At 40.1% G+C, this 27,134-nt stretch overlaps 2 protein-coding genes across 4 annotated transcripts in view; one reads left to right on the top strand and one right to left on the bottom strand.

The window, feature by feature from the left end:
• The window catches only part of krt222 (keratin 222), a 28,358-nt gene extending 23,268 nt beyond the window's left edge, over nucleotides 1–5,090 (bottom strand). The window contains exons 1-3 of one of the 3 annotated variants that reach the window (XM_029122565.2): nucleotides 4,711–5,090; nucleotides 2,223–2,370; nucleotides 1,801–1,990 (exon numbers count right to left, since the gene is read on the bottom strand). In XM_029122565.2, coding sequence (XP_028978398.1) covers nucleotides 1,801–1,990; nucleotides 2,223–2,248 — 216 coding nt within the window. In that variant the 5' untranslated portion in view covers nucleotides 2,249–2,370; nucleotides 4,711–5,090. Of the gene's footprint in view, nucleotides 1–1,800; nucleotides 1,991–2,222; nucleotides 3,400–4,710 lie in introns of those variants that run through there. The other 2 variants (XM_029122567.2, XM_029122566.2) reach the window with 2 other exon arrangements.
• A 10,434-nt stretch (nucleotides 5,091–15,524) lies between these two features.
• Nucleotides 15,525–19,709, top strand: LOC105021470 (keratin, type I cytoskeletal 13-like). The gene is made up of 8 exons (XM_034294498.1): nucleotides 15,525–16,016; nucleotides 16,578–16,660; nucleotides 17,475–17,631; nucleotides 18,124–18,288; nucleotides 18,391–18,516; nucleotides 18,852–19,072; nucleotides 19,288–19,388; nucleotides 19,507–19,709. Exons 1-8 carry the CDS (start codon nucleotides 15,624–15,626, stop codon nucleotides 19,605–19,607), a joined length of 1,347 nt encoding a protein of 448 aa, XP_034150389.1. The 5' UTR covers nucleotides 15,525–15,623; the 3' UTR covers nucleotides 19,608–19,709.
• Nucleotides 19,710–27,134: the final 7,425 nt, after the last annotated feature.

Below are 27,134 nucleotides of genomic sequence, written 5' to 3' on the forward strand. Positions count from 1 at the left end.
TGTTTGCAGTATGCAATTTCACATTACATTGAATGCATGTACTCATCTTCACCAAAAGTCTTGGTTATGGAATATTACTATGTTAAATGAAACAAACCTCAAATGCACTTTAATTTAAGTATGATTTGATTGGTCCAAATTCTTTAACATATGCAAAATCTGAAGTAATCTGAGGCACTTCAATGGATTTCCTTCTGTAATGTACTATTCTGCATTTTGTTTTGTTAGTTCAGAACACAAACCTGATCCACTAGAAAAATAACTTTTACTTAGCCCCAGAGATAACATGAAGACAAAACCTATTTTTCACACTTTTGAATTTTATCCTATTCCTTTTTGCTGAAGAGTTTATGCACAGTAAAATTACAAGGGCATCTCCTGTTCACAGCCCACTTTTGGTCAACCAACTTATTTCATATAGGAATCAGTTCTGGGCTCTGACAGGGCAATTCCAGGACATTTTCGCAAGCCATTCCTTGGTTGATTTGGCTGTGTGTTTGGGATCATTGTCATTTTGAATGGAGAAATTCTTCTTTAACTTCAGCTTTCTGGCAGAGGTCAGCAGGATACGTGCCAAAATATATAGATTTTTGGAACTATTCATTATCCCCCTCAATCCTGACCAGAATCACTGTCCCCACTGAAGAAAAGCACGATACTGCTGCCACAGTGCTTGACAGCAGGGACTGTGACCTCTGAGTGATGAGCTGTGTTGACTTTGGCCCCAAATGTATTCTTGGAATTAAGGCCAAGAAGTTCAATCATCGCATCCAACAATAACACATTTTCCCCAAACGTTTTTTAAAACCCATACACCTGACAAACAGTAATGTTTAATAATGTTTGGTTTTAGTTATTGTGATAGACATGTTATATCCTTATGGCATATTCCTAGCCCAAGAATGGATCCTTTCTTTTCATTATTTAGTATTTAGGATAACACTATTACTTGCTTAGCAGTACAGGTTTTGAGTGTCTATGTTCATTGTGCATGCACAAGGAAACATTTGAGAAATTTCCTGTTAATGTTTACATTAAATAATTTTTTATTTAAAATCCAAACACTGGTGACAGAATAACAGCAGTAATAACACAACTTGTCATTCTGTTCCCAAACTAGCCTGTCAGTCAAGTCATTTATTTTTCAGCTTATTGTATGTATCTAGAATAGTCCACATTATAACAATTGTCACTGGGTTTCACAGAAGTCCTGGGTTTCACAGAAGTCAACATTCTGTCTGTATAAATTCAGAGGAAAATATGAGAAAACCTCATTCAAGAGTTTTCACAAGGTACAGCCTGCAGCTTGGTTAATGGACCACTGGGGCTTTTAAAGCCATAAAAGAATCCGCATTCCAATCTTGAGGATAACAATGGAACGATGTCTCGTTTCCAAATGGCAATGCGTATTACACTACTCTGTAAAAATTGAAATTGTCTGGGTTGGAACTATAACAAATGTTTATGAGAGTTTTAAATTGACTGCTATTAAGTGTAATCATCTTCAGAACTTTAACGTTAATAACTGGTTTGCTCAGCCCATGATGTGTCTGTCTTAAAACAACCTTAAAGATGCTTTGCACGCAAACTTCTGACGTATTTTATTCTGCTTGGGCTTCAATCACATAATTAATAGATAACGTGAAGGATAATGGGCGAGTAATATATTTTTTTAAGTCATCACATTACCTGAATATAATGACTAGCCTACAAACGGATGGTCAACAGACATCTAGAAAAAACCTTGGGCCCCTTAGGGCACAACGCTTTGTTAAAGAATGTAATAAGGGCCGGTCTCACCTTTGCACGGAGTTCATCCACAGTCCTCTCCTGTGGGTGTGGTGTGTTCCTTAGAGCCCAGTTTGCTATATGGCCTTCAAGACGCTGGTTGGCCTCCTGCAGCATATTCACCTTATCCAGGAATCCCTTCAGACGGCCGTTAAGGCCTCGCATGGTCCACCGAGAATCCTGCAGCAAGTCCATGGTGTCTCTACAGAGTGCACACGAAAATAGCGTGGGTTGTCGCTGGCAAACCCTCACAGTAGCACAACGGTTACACAAGTTTGTCCGACACAGAGGGCCTGGCCCGACACATAAAAACTATTGCGCACAGAAGTTGCAGCGTTGCAGCAATATGTCCCCACCACGGCTGCCACCCATACTGGTGAGACTGCCAAGTCGAGAGGTGTTTCCTGGGTAAATGTTTACCCAGCAGTACTCACGTGTGAGTCGACGTGGCGTCTGCCATCTCCCTCTCTGCGGAACGGCTCTTTGGTCACTGGAGGGAGTCGGTCTTAGTCATCCCATTCCAGACGTGCCGCGACGTTCATTTAACACCTGGGGCCCGGGGTCAGGGGTCAGGGATGGTCCCTGTGTGCCAGATCGGATTGCTGGGGTTAGCGTCCGTATTGTATCTCCCCGGCTAAGTGTCAGCAGTCATAGGGTCTGCCATGATGGGCTGGCGGTACCGTCCGGTTTGTTTCCATTGCCCGGTGCCGGTGCTTTGGGGCTGAGCACTGTGGTAAAGTGCTCACTCTCTGGCCACACTGCCGCTTACACCACCGCCGCTCCGAGGCCCATTGTGTTTTCTGATCCAGGATTAATGAGTGGCTTTTACACAGGCGGCAATACCAGCTGTTTGTGGAAGAAAGGTTAAGGGACACAATGTGAGGGGACTCTGTTTTTGTTTGTGTGTGTGTTTTGGTTCGTACTTGTGTGTCTGTGTGTGATTAGTCACGGATTCATCACTATCTAATAAAACTGCACTTGAATACTGCAAAAGTGTCGTCCATCCACTGACTCAGACCAACAGTCTGTAATAAACACTGACCTTTGTACTTGGTCACATGGGTCGCTAAATTCCTCCCTTGGCAGAAACATTTCATTGGCTTGTTTGTGAGGGTGCATGATGCTGTGATGTTGTCCAATGTGTTTGGAGGTATTAGGTTGTATCTGAGCAAACCAAATGTTTCTGTACAATTTCAAATTCCTCCTGCTGCTGCTTCCTCACACTTTTTAACCCTGGTCTTGCAACAGATAATCTTCATCTTCACCAGTTAAATTGACTTTGTTTCAGAATTCTACATGCTCTTGTGATCTGCCTCATGATGGAAACCTTCACTTACATTGACACTTCTTTGGTCTGGTAGTCAGAAACCAGCAAACAACTCCAAATGCAAACACAAACCCAAGAATCAAGAATAGATATTGAGAGTTCTCTTGTACAAATTATGAAAAGAGCACCTGCCTAATAAGAAACAGCTGTGGAGCCACTTGCCTAAATACTTTTGATACCCTGAAATTTATAATTTCTAAATGGTTTGTCCGATATGGATGAAAATACCCAGATGGAGCTGTGGTCTAGTCTTAATGCTCCTGGCTCCAGGCACATGTATGGCTCCCCACTGGGTGCCATGGTTAAATATTGGTCTCCATCTTTCACCTCCCTCTGTGTCCTATTGTCAATAAAAGCCTTGAATTGTATTAGTGTCTACTCTCCCACTCTCCTCCTGTGTCACTTGCCAAATAAAAGAGATTAACTTTAATTTATTATAATTTGTATATGTATTGGAAGGAATTGTATTAGCACGACAAAATCATTGAAATCATATTTTTTAAATATGTTCCACTATTCAAATATTTAGTAAAAAAAGAAATACTCTAATGGACAGAAAATCTTAGATAGTACCTTATAGTAATTCACAATATTTAATCATTAATGTTTTACATTACATTGAGCTTACATTACATTTGAGGGATCAGGTGGCATTCTGACACGGTCATACTAATAGACTGGAAAATAGTACACTTAAAGTACTATTTTATTAAACATGTTGAAGAGTGACAACAATATATCTGTAGTACACTTAAGCTAGAAAATTCAATTAGAATTTGAAATATATGTATAGAAATATATACTTTTTCTCACTTGGGTTAACCCAGCTCTGATTATGTCATCTTGAGGATAATGCATTTTTGTTACAACGTGTTAAATCATTAATTACTGGCATTAGTTCACAGACTTTGTAGTCACGACAAACTCCTTTAGCTCAATTCACCTGAGATCTAAAGTATTTTGGCACCAGAACAATATGAGGAAATATGATAATGACAGGATTAGGGTGGTTAAGGTGTATGTGCGGCATCCAAACAAGCAGGTCAACATTTGATGGAAAGAAGTGCAAAAAACATCAAGTTAAACCTTCTCTAACAGATTGTTTGAAATGTTAATCAAGGCCAGATGTAGTCTCAAGTCCTTTCAAGTCTTTTCCTCCTCAATCTGTCATTTATGTAATAACTGCAATGGGAGAGAAGGGTTATTGTAAAGGACTTCACTTCCTTTCAGTGTAAATGTCCCCACCTGCAATGTATTCTTCCCAGACAGAAACTAGGGTTTAATAATTGCAGCTCAGAATGAAACTTGCTGCAAACGCTGTCTGTCTAGCATATGATACAGTATCATCATAGAAACAATTTATGGTATATAATATATGGTATAATTTGAAGTATAGTAGAGTATTTCCCCAGAGGCTGCAAGTGTTGATGATTAGTCATTGGACAATCTAGTTGGAAATGGATGAGTTGAGACCCATCAGCCAATAACGTAAACCAAGTGAGATGTGAAAAAGTAACAAAGCATGTTAATAGAAATGAACAGCATCATAGCAGGTGCAAACTAAGGGCCACAAAGGGGCATTGCAGGGTTCTTACCTTCACACCCACACGCCCATGTCCACGCCCAGCCAATGCTCCTGGCACAGAGGTTGTTGATGGCTTGTTGCCAACGATAAGGGCATATGATATTGCCAGAAAGGACGAGAACAACACGGGGGTAGTAAACCTTTTTCTGCACTTGGGAGAAGTGATCACCAGTGTGACCACACACAGGGAATGTGGCTCAGCCTGTTCCAGTCAGGACTGTGCTCTGCTCTTTCTCTCAGAAGCTGAGGAATATGCTTAGTCACACAGCATACCTAGAAAATACTGGAGCGTACAATTAACATAGGGGAACAGGCAAAGGCATGATTGTCAAAAATCTGTGAGGAGGGGAAACTAACAACCAGACAGACCCCTCACAGACTTTACGTTCAGCACAAAGAGGAATTGTGTTGTTTTGATTTAGTCAGTTTTAATCTTAATATGTAAGCAATTGTATGGTCAATTCAACAAAAGTTACCAATAGCAGACCTGCATGGGAGAGTGGGACAAAATTCCTCCACAGCAATGTGAGAGGCTGATCAAAGTTGGGTTGCGGTCACAGAGTGAAGGGGGGCAATCAGTTTGGTTTGTTAACTCATGTTCTCTACATACGAAACTAGGTTTTGGTTGAAGTTCTGACAACAAGTTACAAAATACGCAGAATAATTGAATAAATCAGAAAGGAGTATTTTTCCATGAGCCTTTTGAACAATATTATGCAAAAGTGGGAGCTGCAGGTATCTTATGAAATGTGCCGCAGCACAGTACCGTGTTAATCCAAAGATGTTTTTGTCTGAACATGATGTCATGATATGGGGGTAGCAGGGTAGCCTAGTGGTCAAGAGCGAAGGGCCAGTAAAAGAAAGGTAGTTGATTTTCACCATTCACTTATCCCTGAGTCGATAAGGTAAAAAACTCTGTTGTTCAGTTCCTGAGCAAGGTTCGGTCCCTAGCTGCCAGGTTTCTGCTACAAATATGAATATTTTCTTAATGTACTTACATGGTAAACTAATGATAAATAAATAAATTGCATTAAAGAAGCCAAGGTTGTTATGATTTATTTAAATCCAAACCAACTGAACGGAGTGCCTGCCGTTAAACTTAACCTGATCTCATGGACTGGTCATGCTTAATGAAGCGTCTGCATACCTGCCACGTGGGCCCTGAGCCAGGACAAAGTGACTGTGGGGGAAGTTAAACATGGCGAGGGGGGAAATCTTTTTAATACATTACCATCCTGCTATGCAAAAACAACACTAGAGTACTGTTTCAAAATCAAATGATACATTTATTATACATCAATAAAATAATGGCCAATAACAGCGTCAGGGTCATTAAAGGGATAGTTCGTCAAAATTCATATTTTTCTCAAAGTTCACTCACCAAAAGGTATTCCAGAAGGCACATAGATAAATGTTTTCAAACAATCCATTCTGGAATAGTCCAAATTCATGAACGGAAAAGTTTCATACGGCTATCGCAAAGCTACTCCAAAACACTTCAAAGTGCATTCAGTAATCTGTCGCAGTAGCATTGAATTTTTTAAACTGTACACTGAAGAAACAGCCAGCGGAATTTGCTGAATTCAAAATGGCACTAGCAAACCTATAGCCACCATACATAGCTTCTGTTCTTCGGCAGTGATGTCATCGAGATGAGTGTGAACTTTAACCTCAAACAAGCTATGTGAATATAGTTTGGTTCGCTTAGCTTTTTAAAATTGCTGCTAGTTTACACTTTATGGCTATATTTTAGCTTTATATATTTCTTAATTCTTACCAGTAGGCTTGATACTGTCCACCCTTGCTGTCTTGCCAGGTGGGCTCTCGTCGCCACTGGGATGCCCTCCCTCCAATGCCTTTTGGGGGAAGAGTCACTGGCTTGTTGTTGACTCTCTGTTGCGCACTTGGGCTGTACGCTGCTGGCAATACTCTGCCCTCATTCAGGGGGGTTGCGGTTGGTGGGTGTCCCTTTGGTTGATGCCTGGCAATGTGGGTGGATTGATTTCCTGCCTGTTGGGCCCTGTCCGGGGCCTCCCCCGGGTAGGGCCACAGTGTCGCCGGACCCCCCCGTCTCAGTTCCAAGGTGTTACGCTGCTATATTATTGTGCTGGGGGATATGAGGAATGCACTTCTAACTTTTCTCAGTCTCATCCAGTTTTACATTTTAGGAGGAGATGAGGTCCTGGTCCACACCTGCGGAGTACCTGGTTTGGGGGGGCCCGTTGCTGTCCCTGTCCTTGTCCACCTGGTCATACTTTTGACCTAGTCTAGAATCAAATAGACTCTGGATTTAGCCCAGAGAAATGTATTTATTATTCCAATTGGACTCTTAATATCTCACCCGGCACAGCCAGAAGAGGACTGGTCACCCCTCTGAGCCTGGGTCCTATCTAGGTTTCTTCCTAAAATTCAGCCTTCTTAGGGAGTTTTTCCTAGCCACTGAAATCCAACACTACTGTTGTTTGCTCCTTGGGGTTAAAGGCAAATGCAATTCCATAAAGTTACCCAGTTCAACCCTTGGAGATGAGACAGATAATACTTTAATACTTCTGATTGCTATGTTATAATACACACGTTATAATTACACATTGCCTTTGGATATTCTGTGCAAGGGTTGGGGATTAACATGTTCACCATCGCCCCCCCCCCCCCTTTAGTTGCTCTCCAGGCCTCTTCATCAATCAATCAATCAAATTCATTTATAAAGCCCTTTTTACATCAACAGTTGTCACAAAGTGCTTTTACATAACACCCGGCCTTAAACCCCAAGGAGCAAACAACAGTAGTGTTGAATTTCAGTGGCTAGGAAAAGCTCCCTAAGAAGGCTGAAATTTAGTACAAATTGTAAAAATTATGAAATGCATGTGGGCTGAGTCCACAGTCTATTTAAACCTAGTCCAGGTCGGAAGCATGACCAGTCGGACAAGGACAGGGACAACACGGGGGTGGCGGGGGGTTGGGGGTCAGCAGAAGTGGCAGCTGAAATCAGAACAGAAGTAATGTGCTTATTCATCATCCCTGTATTGTGGTTAGAAAAAGAAAGGCTCTATCCCCTGAAAAAAAATGTTTTGCTCGTATCCAGAGTCAGACATAATATATATGTATTTTCCTTTGTCTCTCAAGCAAACAAAGTTTGATTGTCTGAGGTGAATATCAAAAATGAAAGAGGTAACTTGCTTTCTAGCTAGCGAATACTAACGGTATACACTTATTCTTCCCGAACGAACTTGTGGATTGATACAATTGTGAACAAAACTGACTGGTAAACACAGGAAGTTCCCGTTTATTTGAAATGAGAATTATATTAAACATTAAAACTTTATTTTGAGGAATACAACATCGCCATGTTCTTTGAGGTAAACAACACCACTTGTCTTAGTTTTGGAGTGTTTTAGAGTAGTTTTCTGCTTGCAATGCAGCTTTGCAATAAATGTATGTATGGTTTCCATTCATGAATTTGTATGATGCTTATAACATTAATTCCTGACTGAGACAGAGCTGAATAATGGATGTGCCTAAAGGATCTACTCGGGTTAAGCAGACATTGAAATATGATTTTTGGACAAACTATCCCTTTAAGTAATAAAAAAAGATAATCAGATTGTATTGTCAGTCTTTCTGTTCATGCCGTGCAGCTCTCACACTCCCTCTATCTCGCTGACCAAAACTTCACTTCACCATCATTTCCATTCTGTTGATCGCCACAATGGAAAAAGTAAAATTAGAGCCGGAAGTTTGAATTACAACCACGACAAGCAAGCATGCATGAACAGAAGTGATGTGCTCGTTCTGTCTATCTCTCTTCCGCTCCATTCAGTCCCATCTGGGGACAGCGCCGCAAGGCCATAAGCAAATAACCTCAACGTAGGTCCGACATGCAAAACCAGTAGAAAACCCCCCCAGCCCTATTCAGTCTTACCTTTCCTCAGTAGTTGCAACCTCCTTGTTTGTTTCTTGAACTTCCTGAGCAAGTGATCCTTCCAGTCTTCTTGAAATAATTTTGTAAGATCCCCTTCAAACACCAGTTGGATCAAGTGGGCTTTCCTTGGGTGTAGCATGCTTTGTCTGTGCTGACTGAAGACGTTGGTTAGCGTTGAAAATGTGTTCTCGCACATCTCTGAGGACGCCACAAACTTCCCTCTGTGTTTCAGTGCAGTAAGCACACTTGGCATGGCGGTGAGGGGCCCAGAGTAGCACTGAAGGATGGCAGCAGGGGTCCATTTGTCATCGGCTGAGAGCCATTGATGTTTTTGCTGTTTTCCTATAGGGTATTTAAAACTTGGTGGGGGGCCGAAAATACAACTGAGCCCCCTCTTGCCCCCTGGTGGTGCCAGGCATGCTGCCACGCCATGTCATGTGTAAAAGTTGGTCTTTGACATTCAAAATTCACTCTCCATAATCACACAGTGATATTTTTCAACATAACAAACTTTTTAAAGCAGTGAGTGTAAACCTTTAATCTAAATGAGTGAAAGCCAACAGTACAGCATCGGTACTTAGTTCACAATGAAAATGTAAGGCCAATCCATTGGACCTAATGTATCTCTCCTCTCATTGTAGTGAGGCGTGTTGTAGCGACGCGTGTTGTAGCGAGGCGTGTTGTAGCAAGGTGTGTTGTAGCGAGGCGTGTTGTAGCGACGCGTGTTGTAGCGAGGAGTGTTGTGTTGACAGCCTGCATGGACAGAAGATGTGTTATCTCATTCTAATCCTACTGTGAACGCACTTTCATCAGATTATTACCCTGCACCTGCACATTGTAGACAGGCAGCCCGCAAACCTTAAATTCCCGACGTCTGCACACGTTTACATCACTTCACTGATTCAAGGACAGTACGTGCTTTAGCAAACCTCCCTGTGACACCGACCTCATGGTTTAGAAACACGACAGGCCTTCCAAGTGGTGAGATCGAGTCATTCCTGTAACTGTCTTGTCTTCTAACTTGTATACTAGTTACCGGTCTTGAGGCAGACTATAAAGTGTATGAATTATCGGCCATAACACAGACTTGGAAGGATATTAGTTAACATTCATAAAGTTGATGCATATTAGTTATCAGTCATAAGACAAAGAGACATATACATACTGTAAGTCCCCGAAGCAGATCACAGTAACACTCAAAGCCGCAAGGGATGTATTACTAACTCATCAGTTGAAAAGTGTTGAACAGTTATATAGTTCAAAGGAACCATTCCAAAGTTGAGTTTGGTTCTCCTTTACTTTCCATGCCTAGAGACAGGCTGGTATTAATATTTAAAAACATCAATAATAAAACAATAGAGGCCTTTTCATATTGCAGTGGACTAGAAATGATAAGCAGTCAGATGAAGGTATATAAAATTAAAGGATGTCATTTATCGCTATTTTCTTAAAGGAGATGCAGCTGGAGGATCGGAAACACTCTAAATCACATTCACCTGGCTCATATATTCAGCTATTTAGTACTTCGGGGGTGCAATAGCTTAAAAAAAGCTGTTATGATGAATGGTAAGTTCATACTTAAAAAATATATGTGTAGAGATTATGAATTTGCTTTTAAAAAGATATAATATGCTAAAAAGTGATAATATAAAAAAAAAAAAAAAACACTTTCCTCAGGTGGCCAAGCTCCTTAGTATCATAAATAGCTTACACATGAATGCAATATTTTTTTGACAAATCAGTAAATACATCCTACATGAGTATATACATCATATATCAGTAAATACATCCTACATCATTAAATACATCCTACATCAGTAAAACATTCCAGTGCCAAATAAAGCTTGGAAGAAAGAGAAAGAAAAAAAAGAAAAACTGTTAGGGCCCCATATAATTTGCTTTGACATGGTATTTTGTAAATGTGCCTCATGACTTAAGAGTCCTCACTGCTTAGAAAAAACGATTATACCAAAAATGGCACACTTTCCCGTCATCACCCTTTTTGTTGAACAAGAATGGGCCTAAACCTGAAAGGCTTCCAAACAAGTCAAGACTAATCAGTAGAAGCAATTAAAAGGGATCACCATCGGAGCAGAAGGGAGGGAGCCAGGTCTGTGCGCACAGGAGTTAGAACGGGTTGGGTTTGGTTTAGCTAAATGACCAACATGTAAATGTGTAATGGTTGTGAATAAAAAGTCTGTGAAAAAATTGTGATTAACACCTCATGATTAAAAAATACTTTGAATTATCATTTGATCATGACAAATGACAACGGAATGTTGAAAACTTTAAAATGTGTGTTGGCAATAATTAATTAAGTAGAATGTACTAGCTACTAATGAGTTGTGAGGTTGTTTCTCCATGCTTTTTAAAATCTATGCATTAACTTTGTTAGTCTGGATAACAGCATCAGCTAAATGACCAAAATGTAAATGCAATAAGTATAATGGTTATGAATAAAAAGTCTGTGAAAAAATTGTGTAATAACTATATTTATCTATTACTGTTTTGCCTGGAGGACACTACACAAGGAAACCCCACAAAAATAAATCATTTAGCGGTGGCTGGGAAACCACCTGTAATCAGATATATGTTCATATACTCTTTGTTCAAAAGAGCTGTGGAGTGCTTGCTGTCACAGGAGGAAGAATCAGTACTAATGAACACTTTCCCTGGAATGCTGAAGTCTTTAACTGGATTGCTTTGCAACTCAAAGTCTTCCCCAGTGCATTGCGGTCCTGATCTGTAAATACATTCAATATCAGTAAATACATCCTACATCAGTAAATACATCCTACATCAGTAAAACATTCCAGTGCCAAATAAAGTTTGGAAGAAAGAGAAAGCAAAAATAGAAAAACTGTTAAGGGCCCCATATTATTTGCTTTGACATGGTATTTTGTAAATGTGCCTCAGGACTTAAGAGTCCTCACTGCTTAGAAAAAACAATTATACCAAAAATGGCACACTTTCCTGTCATCACCCTTTTTGTTGAACAAGAATGGGCCTAAACCTGAAAGGCTTCCAAACAAGTCAAGACTAATCAGTAGAAGCAATTAAAAGGGATCACCATCGGAGCAGAAGGGAGGGAGCCAGGTCTGTGCGCACAGGAGTTAGAACGGGTTGGGTTTGGGTTAGCCCACCCGCCGCCCGTCATAACCCGTTTAGGACAAGCCATTCCCTCCTAAGTTATAAGTTAGTCAGATGTTTAAGTGCTTAAAAGAACAATAATGTGCTGTCTGCCCCCACCCCACCCCCCCGACAGCATCAGTCTACCTTGGCTTACAAAACCACACCATTGTAGACCTCGCTTGATTAGCCTCAACAATTGGTGTCAGAAAGATATTCCACTATTATTATCCTTCAATAAGCTTGATACTGAACACTTCTGATGGTAAAACTTGTGCGTAGGCCTACAGTACTCATGGGAGAGGATGCGGAAAACACAGCAGAAGAAGCTAGTGGAAAAACCTGATAGCCAGGGGTAAAAACAAACTGTCTTCTTATCACTTGGCCTGCATAGATCCGCTAAGACAGCGTGAATGACTGAAGACGGATCAAAGAAGTTTGTGAGTAAAATCAAGCAATTAAAGCACAATGTCTGCCCACATCTTTAAAAGTCTACAATATACCACCGTTCAGCTCAGTGATAACACAGTACAGTAGCTGGGACAATCCTATGTCGGCCCAATTGCAGAAAGGCCATGTGTAATTCTTTTTTTTTTTCTTGGTTCTTGAATTGGTCCACACATGATTAAAAAATAATTTTTATTATCATTTGATTCATGACAAATGACAACGGAATGTTGAAAACTTTAAAATAAGTGTTGGCAATAATTAATTAAGTAGAATGTACTAGCTACTAATGAGTTGTGAGGTTGTTTCTCCAAGCTTTTTAAAATCTATGCATTAACTTTGTTAGTCTGGATAACAGCATCAGCTAAATGACCATGTATATGTAATAAGTATAATGGTTGTGAATAAAAAGTATGTGAAAAAATTGTGTAATAACTATATTTATCTATTACTGTTTTGCCTGGAGGACACTACACAAGGAAACCCCACAAAAATAAATTTCCCGCCTCATTTAGCGTTGGCTGGGAAACCACCTGTAATCAAGTATATGTTCATATACTCTTTGTTCAAAAGAGCTGTGGAGTGCTTGCTGTCACAGGAGGAAGAATCAGTACTAATGAGCACTTACCCTGGAATGCTGAAGTCTTTAACTGGATTGCTTTGCAACTCAAAGTCTTCCCCAGTGCATTGTGGTCCTGGTCCCCCAGCAATGTCACTATATGTCACAGATGGACACTGTGAAGGTCATTGAAATGTGAATAAAGCGGGCTGACAAACCAGCTATCACCACCTCACTCTGACCAGGTTGTGCAATTCATGCAATTCGGACACTGTTAACACAAACCCCACATTCTGAACCTATTCAAATGATCACTGGAGAGGGTGAGTTCTGTGACCGACAGGAAAATAAAGGGCAATTACAGTCAAAGGACTCTAGCTAAGCATAGGTACCTTTCAGCAATTCTAGGCATCAAAATCAAAGGAGGGATTAGAGCTCTTGAAGAAAAGTATGTATTTTTAAGTGCGTCAAAGATGCTATTATGAGAGTGGTGAGTGTGAATGTACTGCTTTTCTGTTATTCATCTGAAAAGCTATTCAGTTTGTTTTTGAACGGAACATCCTACAGAAAGTACCATTAGAAAGTACAAATTGTTCAGAAAAGACCAGGTGGCTCCTTTGGAAAAACTCAAGCTCTTTCATTAAGTTATTTGTCTGTTATAAGTCTCTCATTGATGCCCATAAGTAGTAATTTAAGGATAGTTATTTGTCTCATATACAGTAACTCCTACATCATAGAGCAGCTTTAAAAAAAAATTTCAGGGACCCAATTATTCTCTCACGAACTTCTGGTGCCCCTACGGTTCTGTTTGCGCACAATATCCATGTCGTACTGTTTAGCCTAGCTTGGTTCTGCTGTATTTAGCTACTGGCTAGTTAACTGAATCAGATTTTGGCTACATGACTTTTTATCTGAGAACTTCCTGCAAAGTAGCTTTGACAAGCAGTAGCCATCGTAGCAAAAGCAACTAACATACAAGAAAAATACAACAAAAGAAAGACTTACATGTTTCCAATTCAATTGTATTTCCTTTACAGACAGCTGATCGCCATTAAATAAATAATGTATTAACCTATTATACAGATGTACTACATCCACAGTATAGTGGAGGCCAAACAGTAATGTATTAACCTACCACACAGATGTATTATATCCACAGTATAGTGGAGACCAAAGAGTAATGTATTAACCTACCACACAGATTTACTACATCCACAGTATAGTGGAGACCAAAGAGTAATGTATTAACCTACCACACAGATGTATTATATCCACAGTATAGTGGAGACCAAAGAGTAATGTATTAACCTACCACACAGATGTACTACATCCACAGTATAGTGGAGACCAAAGAGTAATGTATTAACCTACCACACAGATGTATTATATCCACAGTATAGTGGAGACCAAAGAGTAATGTATTAACCTACCACACGGATGTACTACATCCACAGTATAGTGGAGGCCAAAAAGTAATGTATTTACCTACCACACAGATGTACTACATCCACAGTATAAGGGAGGCCAAACAGTAATGTATTAACCTACCACACAGATGTATTATATCCACAGTATAGTGGAGATTAAAGAGTAATGTATTAATATTAGTATGAACATACAATTTTTGTATTTTTCTAAATATTTATCAATATGTATTATATCAAATAACTTTTCTTATGTTAAACAACATGTCTCTGAAAATCTCTGAATCCTCAGAAACATGGTAAAAGCAATTTGTCCTGGAACTGTCCTTGTAATGTTCACTGTCAACATTTTGGAAACACTAAACATGTGAATCACAAAAGGCTGAATATGCATGATGTCCTTGACATGTCAAAGATAATGGGGAGTTGACTTTAATGGGAGACGACTCCTAACTGTTCAAAATCAGTACCAATGTTGCCCTATGGCAGAGGCAAGAGAAAAACAAACCAGTTTTCTGTGCAATTAGGTTGATTTCAGTAGCGCATGTGTGTATGTGTGGGCGTGTTTTGTGCAGTAATGGGCAACTAACTAAAGCTTTGACACTAACTTCACAGTAGCTGTTAAAGATACCTCACTGTTTCTCAAGCAGTTATAGCACACAACACTTCTACCCAACAGCGTAGGTTTGTATTGTATATTGGGAGGGTCAGGTTCATTGGATCCCAGGATTTTCACTCTTTTCCAGGGGGGTCTCATTGACATGTCTGTAATATTGGGGGGGGTCATGACATCCCCGTCCCCCCATAATTCTGCAACCCTGCTTCTACCTCTCGCTTTCTTTCTCTAACTTACATTAAATATTGTAATATAAATATTTGTGTAGTTAAGTCTTCTAAATTCCCCATGCCCTGTCCCATATTACTTTTACAGTAATCAACACCCAAGCCAATAAGAGCCTGCATGCATCTATTGCACTAGATTTTCTGAAAGGATTTTTATTTTTTTTTCAAAACTTTTAAGTATTGGAAATAATGGAACCTTTTGCAATTGTTTTCTTTATTATAAATAATGACATATACTTTCTTTGTCTGTGAAACAGTCCGCCTGGACCTTTAAATATAACTTAAGCTACGCTAATTTCGTATCAAAATGTGTTTACCTGAGGTGTAACATGCCATAACAGTTGCCCTAATGTCATCCTTGCCAACTCTCACGCGCACCACACCTAAACGCTTCCTCATAATATGTGACAGTTGACAAAGGACACACCTGTTGGATGCGTAATGAATTCTATTCACTTAAATAATTATCTCTGTACACCCTCCAGCCGCTCCCAAGTCCAAGGTGGTATATATTCTGCTACACTAACCTGGTCCGCCACCAACTCTTCGAAGTACCACTCCGGATTTTGTCAGCTCTACATACCCATCATCATAACGTCGCCATGAATTCACCGCGCAGCTATGGAGGCTCATCTTCAATTTCTCTTGGAGGAGGGTATCAGAGCCGCATCGCATCACGGTCACCAGGTATCTATGCTGGTGCAGGGGGACAGAGTGTCGGAGTATCTTATGCTTGTGGCACAAAAAGTGGTTTTGACCTGTCCAGTGCTCTTGGAGGTGACAACGGCAGCTATGGTGACGGAGCATCGGCCAACGGGAAAGCCACCATGCAGAATCTTAACGATCGTTTGGCCACCTACCTGGAGAAGGTGCGCGCTTTGGAGAACGCAAATGCAGAGCTCGAGCGTCAAATCCGTGAGTGGCGCAGTGCGATGACACCGGTCAACAGGGACTACAGCAAATACATGGTTACAATTGCTGATCTTCAGAAACAGGTGACAATTTTTTGGGGGTATTATAAATAAATATTGAAATCATAATATTTTCTTTCATCAACTGACAATTGAGTTCATATTATCTTATTGGAAGAGGAAATACACACTATATAACGTTTATAGATGCAAAGCATTTCTTCTGTCAGAGAAATAAAACTGGCATGGAATGCAGAATATCCTGAAGTTCATCGATTGTTTCAATAGGCAGTTCAGTATGCCCTTAGTATGCACGTTTGTAATTTTGACTTTTATAGCCTAGAGGAATCATATTAGTTGAATGCATTAATTAAAAGAAATACGAACACGGTTGAGTGATGTGGTGAACACCTTGTTGCTTTACATGGATTGTTGCGTTTTTATGTTTATTGAGAGAAATCTGTATTCATGGCTTAGCAAGGAAACTGTCACCTCATTCAATTTACCGCCCTATAAAAATTCACAACGATGCGGTTGATGTAGCCTTTTATTTACTCCATACGTAACCATTTTAATTAGCTTGTCGCGGTGTGACTGTCCCTTTTATGTTACATAAAAATGTACCAATCTGTTTTATGCTTTTAGATCAGTGCTGCCACCCTAAACAACGCCAACATCATCCTGCAGATAGACAATTCCAAACTTGCAGCAGAGGACTTCAGACTCAAGTGAGTAGTAGGATATAACCGAGGACATCAAAAACTGTGGAAATCACCATGGAATAGTAATGATGGTCAGGATTTATAAAGTAAAAACACCTAATGTAATCATTAGTTATAGAACCTTTAAAACACAATTTGAGGAGTCTTCCCCTTCTGTCAGGGTGGACTACTGGCTTGCAGGGACCCTATGTGAGGCAAAAAAATGTAGTAGTCCCACATTCAAAGGCAGAGAGAGACTTTTAAAGTTAGTTTAATGAATTGTTGACATGTGGCAAATAAACTCCAGGCAGGTCTACACATTTTGTCATTAAGCAGAGATACTTTTTTTCATTTTTCACAAATGTCATGCTATTCTAGACATTATGCCATGGCGTGTTAGTAAAATATCCAAATTACAATGACAATAAATGACAAATTATTTATGTTTTATTTTTCAAAAAAAGTAAGACCTAACATGAGCATTTTGTGATAATGTCACATTATTCACCTTGAAACATTTCTATTTTTTATTTTTTTGTCATTTAATTTTATCCAGAGCGAATTACAGAAGTAATAAGGGTTAAATAACTTGCTGAAGGGTGCAACCACATACTTTTCCCCCCCTTGTCGGCTAAGGGGATCAGAGCCTGCAACCCTTTGTTTACTGGTCCTACGCTCTTGACCAATAGGCTATATGCTAAAACATCATAGGATGTCGACCCTACTGAAATAAAACAGGTCTGACTGTTTTTTTTGCCATTTGCCATGTTTACTATTGGTGGCACCTATCGATAATGCTGGTGAACTCACATGCCCTGTTTGTACTTATCCCTCTGAAAAGGTTTGAGAATGAGCTGATGATGCGTCAGTCTGTGGAGGCAGACATTGCTGGACTAAGAAAGGTTCTGGACGATCTGACCATGAGCCGGTCAGATTTGGAGATGCAGATCGAGGGGCTAAAGGAGGAGCTTGTCTACCTCAAAAAGAACCACGAGGAGGTGGGTGTTCCTCAGTGCAATATTGAGGGACCTGCCCTAATTTCCAAAAGTACCTTCAATTACCTTGAAATCTCTCTTTCATCTTTTAGCACACAACCCTGTCAAAAGAAAGATTTGCTGTATCAATGATAATTCAAGCGACAGAACCAAGAGAGATCGTGTAGAATGTCTGCGCTATCTCTGTTTGTGTAGCAAGCACATGTGACACAAGCCCTGCAGTGATGTGGCATAGTTTTTCAAACCACATTTGGGATCACATGTTGCTCAACCCTATTTCTTGCTCAATTACCTTGAGTATTTTTACAGTTCTCTTGCGCAGTGCAAACATTAGGACTTTTGAAGAGTGCTTTTAAAACAGTACTAAAGGTACTTTATGTTGAAGAATTTGCTTGAAGCAGAGTTCACCATTTCTTCTCACCTGACTGTGACCCCATCTGATCCCTTATCCCTATACAATTGTGCAGCTTTGTTATGCCTCTGTTCTCCTTATAGGAGTTGGCAGCCATGCGGGCCAATATGAGCTCCAGCTCAGTCGACGTGACAATGAATGCAGCACCTCAGCAGGACATGGCCAAAATGATGGAGGAGATCCGGACTCAGTACGAGGGCATAGCTGAGAAGAACCGCCGGGAAATGGAGGCCTGGTACAAGGACAAGGTGATAAGAGACCAAACCTAGAATCTTTTTCTTGTAATCACCGATAGAGGTTCATGCAATGATGTTCCACATCCCTTACATTGTCCCTTCTCTCCGACCCAGTTTGATGAGCTAAACAAGGTGGTGACTTCCAGCACAGAGACTCTCCAGACATCCCGCACTGAAATCAACGACCTCAAGAGGCTATTGCAGGCCTTGCAGATCGAGCTTCAATCCCAGCTAAGCTTGGTAAGAAAACAAACGTTCCCTCAGTCATAAATCTCCACTGCTGTCTCTGCTAACAGATGCATGAGTTAGAGCAAGACTAAGGTGCAATTTCTAGAGTGAGCGCTAGATTAGGACCCAAAACCACTCTGAAAAATATAATTTTCAGTTCAACAGTACTGTGCAACAGAGGCTTATAGAAAGATAGATAAATAGATGGATTGATAGGTTGATGTAGATAAAGGGTTTTATTGGTAGATATGTCTGTGGGAAGTTCAGATCATCCTTTTTCAATTGTACTCATTGCCGAATCTCCGGAAGTTGTTTAATCCTTCCTATTCCCCTGTCTGCCCCAATAGAAAGGGGCCCTGGAGGGACAGTTGTCAGAAACTGAGTCCCGCTACAGCATGCAGCTGAGCCAGCTCCAGGGTGTCGTCAATGGCCTGGAGCAGGAGCTGGGACGCATGAAGACGGACATTGAGAGGCAGGCCAGCGAGTATCGCATGCTACTGGACATCAAGACACGTCTGGAGATGGAGATCGCAGAGTACAGGAGGCTGCTGGACGGGGAGGATACTGGGTAAGAAGAGATTTAACATTTGTTTGCAAACCATACCAACTGTAGGCGATTAGGATCTAACACATTTAGAATTGGTTGCAGAATGATGAGTTAAAGGCATAATGCTAATTAGCTGAACTGTAATGAACTGATCCACAATAAGTAAAAAGATGTGGAACAGAGTAAAGAGATCTGTTTAGAGTACCCACACCTCACTCACATCTTCTATCCTGTAGGAAAACTGTTGTCACCAAGAAGGTTGAAGTCACCAAGAAGGTTGAAGTCACCAATAAGGCTGAAGTCACCCAGAAGGTTGAAGAAGTTGAGGTCAAAAAACGTAAGTGAAGACCCTTTTCTATCATGTCAAATTCCATATTGTTTTAATTCAGTATCTGTGAATGACTGATGGTATTGCTATTTTTATTTTTATATGGGTATTTGTTCTATCTTTTTAGCGGAGCCGGTAAAGACAAAGAGAGTGAGGATGGTGATTGAGGAGATAATCGATGGAAAGGTGGTTTCCCGAACAGAAGAGGTGGATACAGCAACTCTGTAGAAATAGAGACTTCCACTCATCCAAACCCACCCCACTTGCCGAAAATGTCTGGTTCAGCAATATATATATATATATATTTAGTTTTACAAATAAACACTTAACCCAAATAAATGTCTTTAGTTTGATTTTCAGATGCCTAAAATGTTTGCACATTCATATATATATAAAAATATATTGTAATAGAAACCCTAAACATTAACCATATTTTATATTTCAATTGAAAAAACAAACATGCCTTAAAATCTTTTGTTAATTAAATGCTCACATGACATTGGTTGAATTCTCCCAAAATACTAAATAAAATGTTTTACCAATGTATTTGATCATTGAGAATTGTGTATTTATTTTGAATATGAACACTGTAGTGTTAGCAATAAGGTGTTTTTCAAATCTGAATGACAGAAAAACCATCATAGTGAACCTTATGAGTCCCTTGTAGAAAATGTGTTCCTTGTCATGCTGGGGACATAAAGTGTCTCGGTGGCTCTATGAATCAGTCTAGAATAGGCCATCCTCAAAAATGTTGTATCCAGGAGAGGCGGGCACTATGGCACCTAACAGGCCTATGGCAACTCTAAACAAGTTACAGTCTTCCATGCCTGGGCTAGGATACATTGTTTAAACTCTTACAATAGTAAAAGTGACCTTTAAGGGAGTAGAAAAAAACATACTGTAGCTCACATCAAATCTTGGCAAGAGTTTGCCAGAAGGCAAGTAGAGCATTTTTAAGAAGTATATTTGGCAATAGTTTAACACCACAACTCATCCTGAGAACAGCATCCCTACCAGGGAGAGGACCTTGGAGAAAACCTGATCCAGTGCTTGCAGGACCTCAGACTGCAGTGAAGATTCATCTTTAAGCACAGCAACAATCCAAAGCACACAGCCAAAACAACACTGAAGTGGCTTTGGGACAAATCTGAGAATTTGTGGAAACAGTTCTAAATTGCTGTTCACCAAGAGGTCCCCATTCAACTTGACGGAGCATGAGCAATTCTGCAAATAGGACAAGGCAAAAAAAATGCTTAGTCCAGCTGGCAATGCTTGTAGAGACTTATTCAAATAGACTCATGGCTATAATTTTTGCCACAGGCACCTCTACAAAATATTGACTGAAGGGGGTGAATGCTTATGAAAACAATTATTTTCTGATTTGCAATTGTAATTCATTTAGAGCAGTTCGCAGATTTAATTTTTTCACTTTGACATTATTGAGTTTTGTATTGTTCATCGTAAAAACTTTGTCAAATGTGTCATGTTGTCACACAATGTTGTAAAACAATGAAATGTGGAAAAGTTAATGGGGGTCAGAGCCACCGAACGTACAGAATTTGATGACTAGGTCGAGGGGGGTTAATTGGCAACACTAGCATTTTCAATAGCTTTTTGTAGCGGCACAACCTGGCCAATCAGTGGAATTGTGTAAATGTAAAATCTCTATAGAAGATACATAATTTATCCAGGTTAACCAAAACTGTTTGAGACAGACCTGTTTGCTTTATTTGACAGCATGATAATAGTCCCACCGATGGATCAGAATAGACCAGTAGAATCTCAATCAGTTTGCTAAAAGTTAAGAAGTAACTTGGCTCAGACCCACAGTACATTGAAAACATTTCACAACCTGCCCAAGACAATCCTTTGGTAAAATACTGGATTGATTTGTTGATATAGGATGCTGGACAATACCCAGTTCCTTTTTGGTGGGTCACTACAAGTTATGCTGCTCACCCAGGGCAATCACAGAACAACTGATAAAATGTTCTTCATGACAAAATAATTGAAAAGGCCAAGAAAAACTTTGGACTCAGATGCTCATCATTCAAGGTGTTGTTTCTTTACTCTTAATGGCACAAAGCCAATTCATGCTTCCTCAATTAAGGACAAAGAATGCCATATTGACAATTTGGTCGCAACTTAGAGGAAAGATTCATCCCATTTGTGATTGCTGTTATGCGAAACATTTTGGGAAAATGTCAATTTCAGTTTAGCTGGGCTAACAATTTCAGTTACAGGCACGCTGATGATGAGGGGGTGTTTTTAGCAGGTCAGGGAGCTTACGGAAGGCAGAGAAGGTCAATTCAGCTGCCACAGAACCTCACTGCTGCCCTGCTGATAATGCTCTGCTGATAATGCTCTACTGATAATGCTCCACTGATTGACTTGGGGTGCAGAACAGCTATGCAACTTAATGTGGAGTGGCAGTCCCAAGCCCTGACTATGGAAAAGGTTCAGTGACAGTTACCTCCCCCCAGTCCCGGTGGGGTCAAGATGTACCCTGCCTCTATTTCCCGACATTGTCAAGGAGCTGAAATCAACATGGGGTTGACATCACCAAACAACATTGCTGGACCAGCTTAACAAAACTCTGCACAGATGCTGAATGACATTTTCTGCTAAAGCAGGTTATTCATTCTAAACATGACTCAGTTATGGCTACAACTATGGGGTCTCAGTATCACCTGTAGTTAAACATGTAAAGGGCACTGCATATGTTCCATGTATCTAACATGGTAAGAACATGGCACCAGGGGTACACGTTTCATATGGAGGGGGGAGGTATGACTATGTAGGCACTGGTTATGAGCATTTGTTGAATTACGTAAATGTGCGGTTGAGATATAAGCATGCCTTTTTATTTGGGTGTGTTTGTGTACCCTCTTGAAAACACTGTTGGCATTGATGGACTAAGACAAGTCCTCAATTATGTGGACACAGAGGAAGTAAACCCTGTTGACTCTTTTCCGAAGCTGAAGTTGTTGTCCTGGCACATCAATGCTCATTTGCTTAGATCCTTATCTGTAGGCTGACTCATCGTTGTTGGTTACAGGCATACAACCATCTACAAATTTGATGATGGAATTGTGGTGTCATGCAAAGCTACATAGTCACGAGTGAAAAGGCAGTTGAATGGAAGGCCGTTTGTGCCCCACACTGTGAAAAAATTGGTGATTTTACAGTCATTTGCTTACATTTTCATGTTATATTCTGTATTTCAGACAAATTGTCAGACACTGCTGAAATTACAAAAATAAAACCAACTTTTAATATTTGTCTCACAAAATAAAAGCTTTTTGAAGATGCTATTGTGTTGTGTTTTGGACAGCCTTTTCTTTATGTCCACTGTTGCCTTTGGGAATTGTTTGGGGGAGAGGGGGGTGGTGTTTGTGTGCCAACAATAGTAGTGAAGACTATGTTGTTTAGTGTGATCTGCTATGGACTGCTGTGTGCCAAAGGTGTGCTCCGCCTGTTTCCTGGTTTTGTTAATGAATGACACAATAAGATCCTGCATTTTGGTTGTATGTTCTGTTTGAAGCATGCTGCTGATTAATGATTAATGGTGCGGCCAGACCTTTACTTTTAAATAAACAATAAAGGGGGGGGGGGGATACAGTGTATAAAAGGTCTAAAATGAATGATATTAGTCTGTTATTATAAGTCATAGTATTTTTCAAAGTTTTAGCATTATGGTAATTTCTGGATTGAGGTTGGGGTGCTTGCTTTTAAAAACACAGCCAAATATCCAGTAGAGATGCTCAAATGTAGTTTTATTTGGTGAACAAGAAGTCCTTGGGGCTATTTGTGCTGGTATTAATAACAAAACACTAATATCAAAAAGTAACAAAAGCATTCTCATAAGGTAAGTAATGGTTCATATAAAATGAATTCTGTAATTACATTTGCACAGTAACATTTTTCTTTTTACTTCATTAACTGAACTTAAATTCTAGTTCCGTTGGCACTCTACCAGATCGCATGTTAATAGTAACATGTGCTCTGAAAGATAGAAATGCAAAAGACCATTAAGCTTGACACTTTCATCACAACTCTTTCACAACAAAATACATGAATTGATATCTAATGAATGCATCTGTTTACTACATGTATTGTACTTTTATCTGCCATTATTAAGTGTCATTCGATATTTATTGACTGTGCCCTTGGATATATATATTTTTTATAGCATATAGCATTTTTTATTTTAATTTATTTTTAACGTTATGTTGTTTGGCATCTTGGAATTGAATGCTTTCAATGGTTGTCAATGAAATTGCACTCAGTCCACTTCTTAGTCATGTGGCCTTCAACGACATGTAGTCAACAATCTTAATAATGATGATTTTGGAATAGTGCCTGGCCACAAATAGGTTGGCAGACGTAGAGTACGGGTGGGGACTAGGCACGCACACTTGTAATGGATTTGTTTTTAACGCTCTTTAAAAAGGTAGGGTTTCAAATATTGAGAAAATGGGAAAGGCCTGCTGTTCCAGTTTTAGCGGTATGCCAGTTCTACCATTGTAGGGTCAGGATGGAGCAGAGATTTTGACAGGGCTGAGTGGGAGCTGCCCTACATGGGTGAGATGGTGTGATACAGCAGAACAAAGAGTTGTGGTATGGATGTATGAAAACATGAATACATGGTCTGGATCTTTTTTATACATATTTCGGCTAGGGTGTGGCTTTGAATGGTCTTCAACGAACAGAGTGTGTTAATGGAATGCTGGTATACTGGAAGTGAGGTAGAAAGATGTAGAACAATTATTTAAAAACTTAGCAAGATGATTAACATAAAGTTTGAATAAATTATTAGAATTGCCTTTCAGGTTCTCGTCATTGTAAGTTGTTGTTCCTTCTTTAGTTTCAGCGTGCTTTCTTACGAGAGCTCATGGTTTCTCCTGTTTCTGACACACTCACTTGAAAGGGAACAGCTGTTTCCTTTCCACTTCCACCTGGCCTCCCATAACTCAACCCAGTTGTTTTCTGTGACCAAGGAACCAGGGTTCCATCTTGGAAGTGAGATCAAGACAGCACCTACATTCTGACACTGGTACTGCAGTTAAACATCCGGCCAAGAAATTCCATACACTTGAGCACTAAACATACATTAGATTAAATTTGATTCAACTTTATTGTCATTGAACAGTACAAGTACAGTACAATGAAATGCAGTTACCATCTAACCACAAGTGCAAATAGAAGAGGGCAGAACATTTACAAGTATTAAGTTACAGCGGGGCAAAAAATGATTTAGTCAGCCACCAATTGTGCAAGTTCTCCCACTTAAAAAGATGAGAGAGGCCTGTAATCTTCATCATAGGTACACTTCAACTATATGAGACAAAATGAGAAAAAATCCAGAAAATCACATTGTAGGATTTCTAAAGAATTTATTGGTAAATTATGGTGGAAAATAAGTATTTGGTCAGTAACAAAAGTTAATCTCAATACTTTGTTATATACCCTTTGTTGGCGATGACAGAGGTCAAACGTTTTCTGTAAGTCTTCACAAGACTTTCACACACTGTTGCTGGTATTTTGGCCCATTCCTCCATGCAGATCTCCTCTAGTGCAGTGATGTTTTGGGGCTGTTGCTGGGCAACACAGACTTTCAACTCCTTCCAAAGATATTCTATGGGGTTAAGATCTGGTGACTGGCTAGGCCACTCCAGGACCTTGAAATGCTTCTTACGAAGCCACTCCTTCGTTTCCCGGGCGGTGTGTTTGGGATCATTGTCATGCTGAAAAACCCAGCCACGTTTCATCTTCAATGCCCTTGCTGATGGAAGGAGGTTTTCACTCAAAATCACATTGTAGTATATTTAATGAATTTATTGGTAAATTCCTCTGTAAAATAAATATTTGGTCACCTTTGTGCGATGAGGCAAATGCAAGTACAAATGACAATTCTGACCGTGCAGTTGGAGGTGTAAGATAATCTGTACAACTGAAATGCGGGGATAGCAGGAATGAGGTTCCAAGGTAGACATGTGCATGTGACATCTGAAGAAAAGAAAAGGAAGTACAATGGCAATTCTAAATGTGCAGTGCAGGGAAATTGAAGCTGCAAGGTGGCATGTGCAACTGAAATGCAGGGATAGCAGCAATGAGGTTCCCGAGGTAGACAGGTAGAACAAAGGATACATAGATTTTATGATTCACATTAGTAATATTGTGTGTTTCTTTTAAACCATTAAGCTGGTGTGTCCTTAGTGCATGCATAAGAGAGCTGTCAATTTCCACTCTTCATTCTTTGCTTTGCGTCTGCGTTATAAGTCGGTCGCTGATATCTGACAACATAAACTAATGAGGTGGAGAGGGTGTCATGTTTGGCCATATATGGCTAACTTGTCTTCATTGATGATGTCACTGCTAACGGCAGCATTGGGATTAATTCTGGAGTGTACTGAAAGCTTTCTGCCCACATGCCTCGAAACACTTCACCATGCAGCTAGAAAACGACCCCAAACAAGCTAAAGTAACCAACAAGTTCTTTATGGCCAAAAAGTGGAGTGTTGTTCACTGGCCAAGACAATCAATCTGAATTCAATGAACATGCACTTGCTGATGACAAGACTGAAGGCGAAATGCCCCAAAATAAACAGGAACTGAAGAGGGCTGCAGTAGAGGCCTGGCAAAGCATCACAAGGGACGATACCGAGTGTCTGGGGAGGTTTAGAGGTTGCAAACCTCAGACAGTCATTGAATGCAAAGGATTTGCAACCAAGTACTAAATAATGACATAATAATTTCGGTTATGTTAATTTGTCCAATTTGGGTCTTTAAAGGGGAGGGGCTGTGTTTATATACGGCTGTCATTTGCAGTTAACAGATATTAGAAAGGCTGACAGCGTGCACTTTAACCTCTCAGTCTTTCTTTAATTTGAAATCCAACGTGGTGGAATATAGAACCAAAACACCTCATGGACTGCAGTGTAGATTTGATGTTTACATCCATGAGTACGAATCCCAAATGGCTGCCTCCTCCCTCCATTCCACCCTGACCCTCTATTTGCAGATTCACACACACCTCGTACATTTTACCATTTGTCCCAGAGCTGTTTACCTGAAAATGATCCAGGGTGTTGGGAGTAAGGCCCCATTCAGAGAGTAGTAACTACGCGCTCTCCATGAGCAGGGTTGAGTCCCGTAAGGCGTCCTATCATTTTTAAGCTTTCAGATTTTCCCACAAACTAATGGATAGCCATGCCGGGTATGATATGGACATTTGTTCATGTTTGATTTTGAGACTTAACCAGGACCGGTCAAAAGTCTGTCCAAACTTTTTACTGGTACTGTACATATCGAAATACCTTCTAAATGTAATTTTATATCAAAAGAATACATTTTTTATATACAGGGAAACTCAACGGAGACGAAGTTAACAATAAACCTTTTTTTAATGTAAAACATCTAAGGTAATCGTGTGGAACATTCCACGAGTGTGGGCACATTGTTAATGAGGATTTTTCCTTCTGCAACGATTTGCAAATAAAAATTCCCTGCTTGATTAATTAAAAGTTGATGCGTTTACTGAACTACTGGAGGCTGTGGACGTTTCATTGGCAACACAACCACGGAGGGCCCTCCCAGCATATGCATAGGGCAGAGGGGTTCGATTGGTATTCATGCTAAATAGAATGGAAACACCTTGGAGGCTGGGTCTACTTATTTTACAGCTCATTGGCTCCAACTAGACAAAATTAACAGGTGAGATGTTTCCTTTCTCTATGCTCTCTGTGGCAAGAA

This window comes from Esox lucius, chromosome 9 (assembly GCF_011004845.1).
Source record: "Esox lucius isolate fEsoLuc1 chromosome 9, fEsoLuc1.pri, whole genome shotgun sequence".
Classification (NCBI taxonomy): domain Eukaryota; kingdom Metazoa; phylum Chordata; class Actinopteri; order Esociformes; family Esocidae; genus Esox; species Esox lucius.

What these genes read in the sequence shown, in the direction of transcription:
- LOC105021470 (XM_034294498.1), top strand. Translation starts at nt 15,624, where the DNA reads ATGAATTCACCGCGCAGCTATGGAGGCTCATCTTCAATTTCTCTTGGA. An exon ending in GCAGAGGACTTCAGACTCAA is followed by an intron (nt 16,661 to 17,474) that starts GTGAGTAGTAGG and finishes CCCTCTGAAAAG; the next exon opens with GTTTGAGAATGAGCTGATGA. An exon ending in AGGCCTGGTACAAGGACAAG is followed by an intron (nt 18,289 to 18,390) that starts GTGATAAGAGAC and finishes TCTCCGACCCAG; the next exon opens with TTTGATGAGCTAAACAAGGT.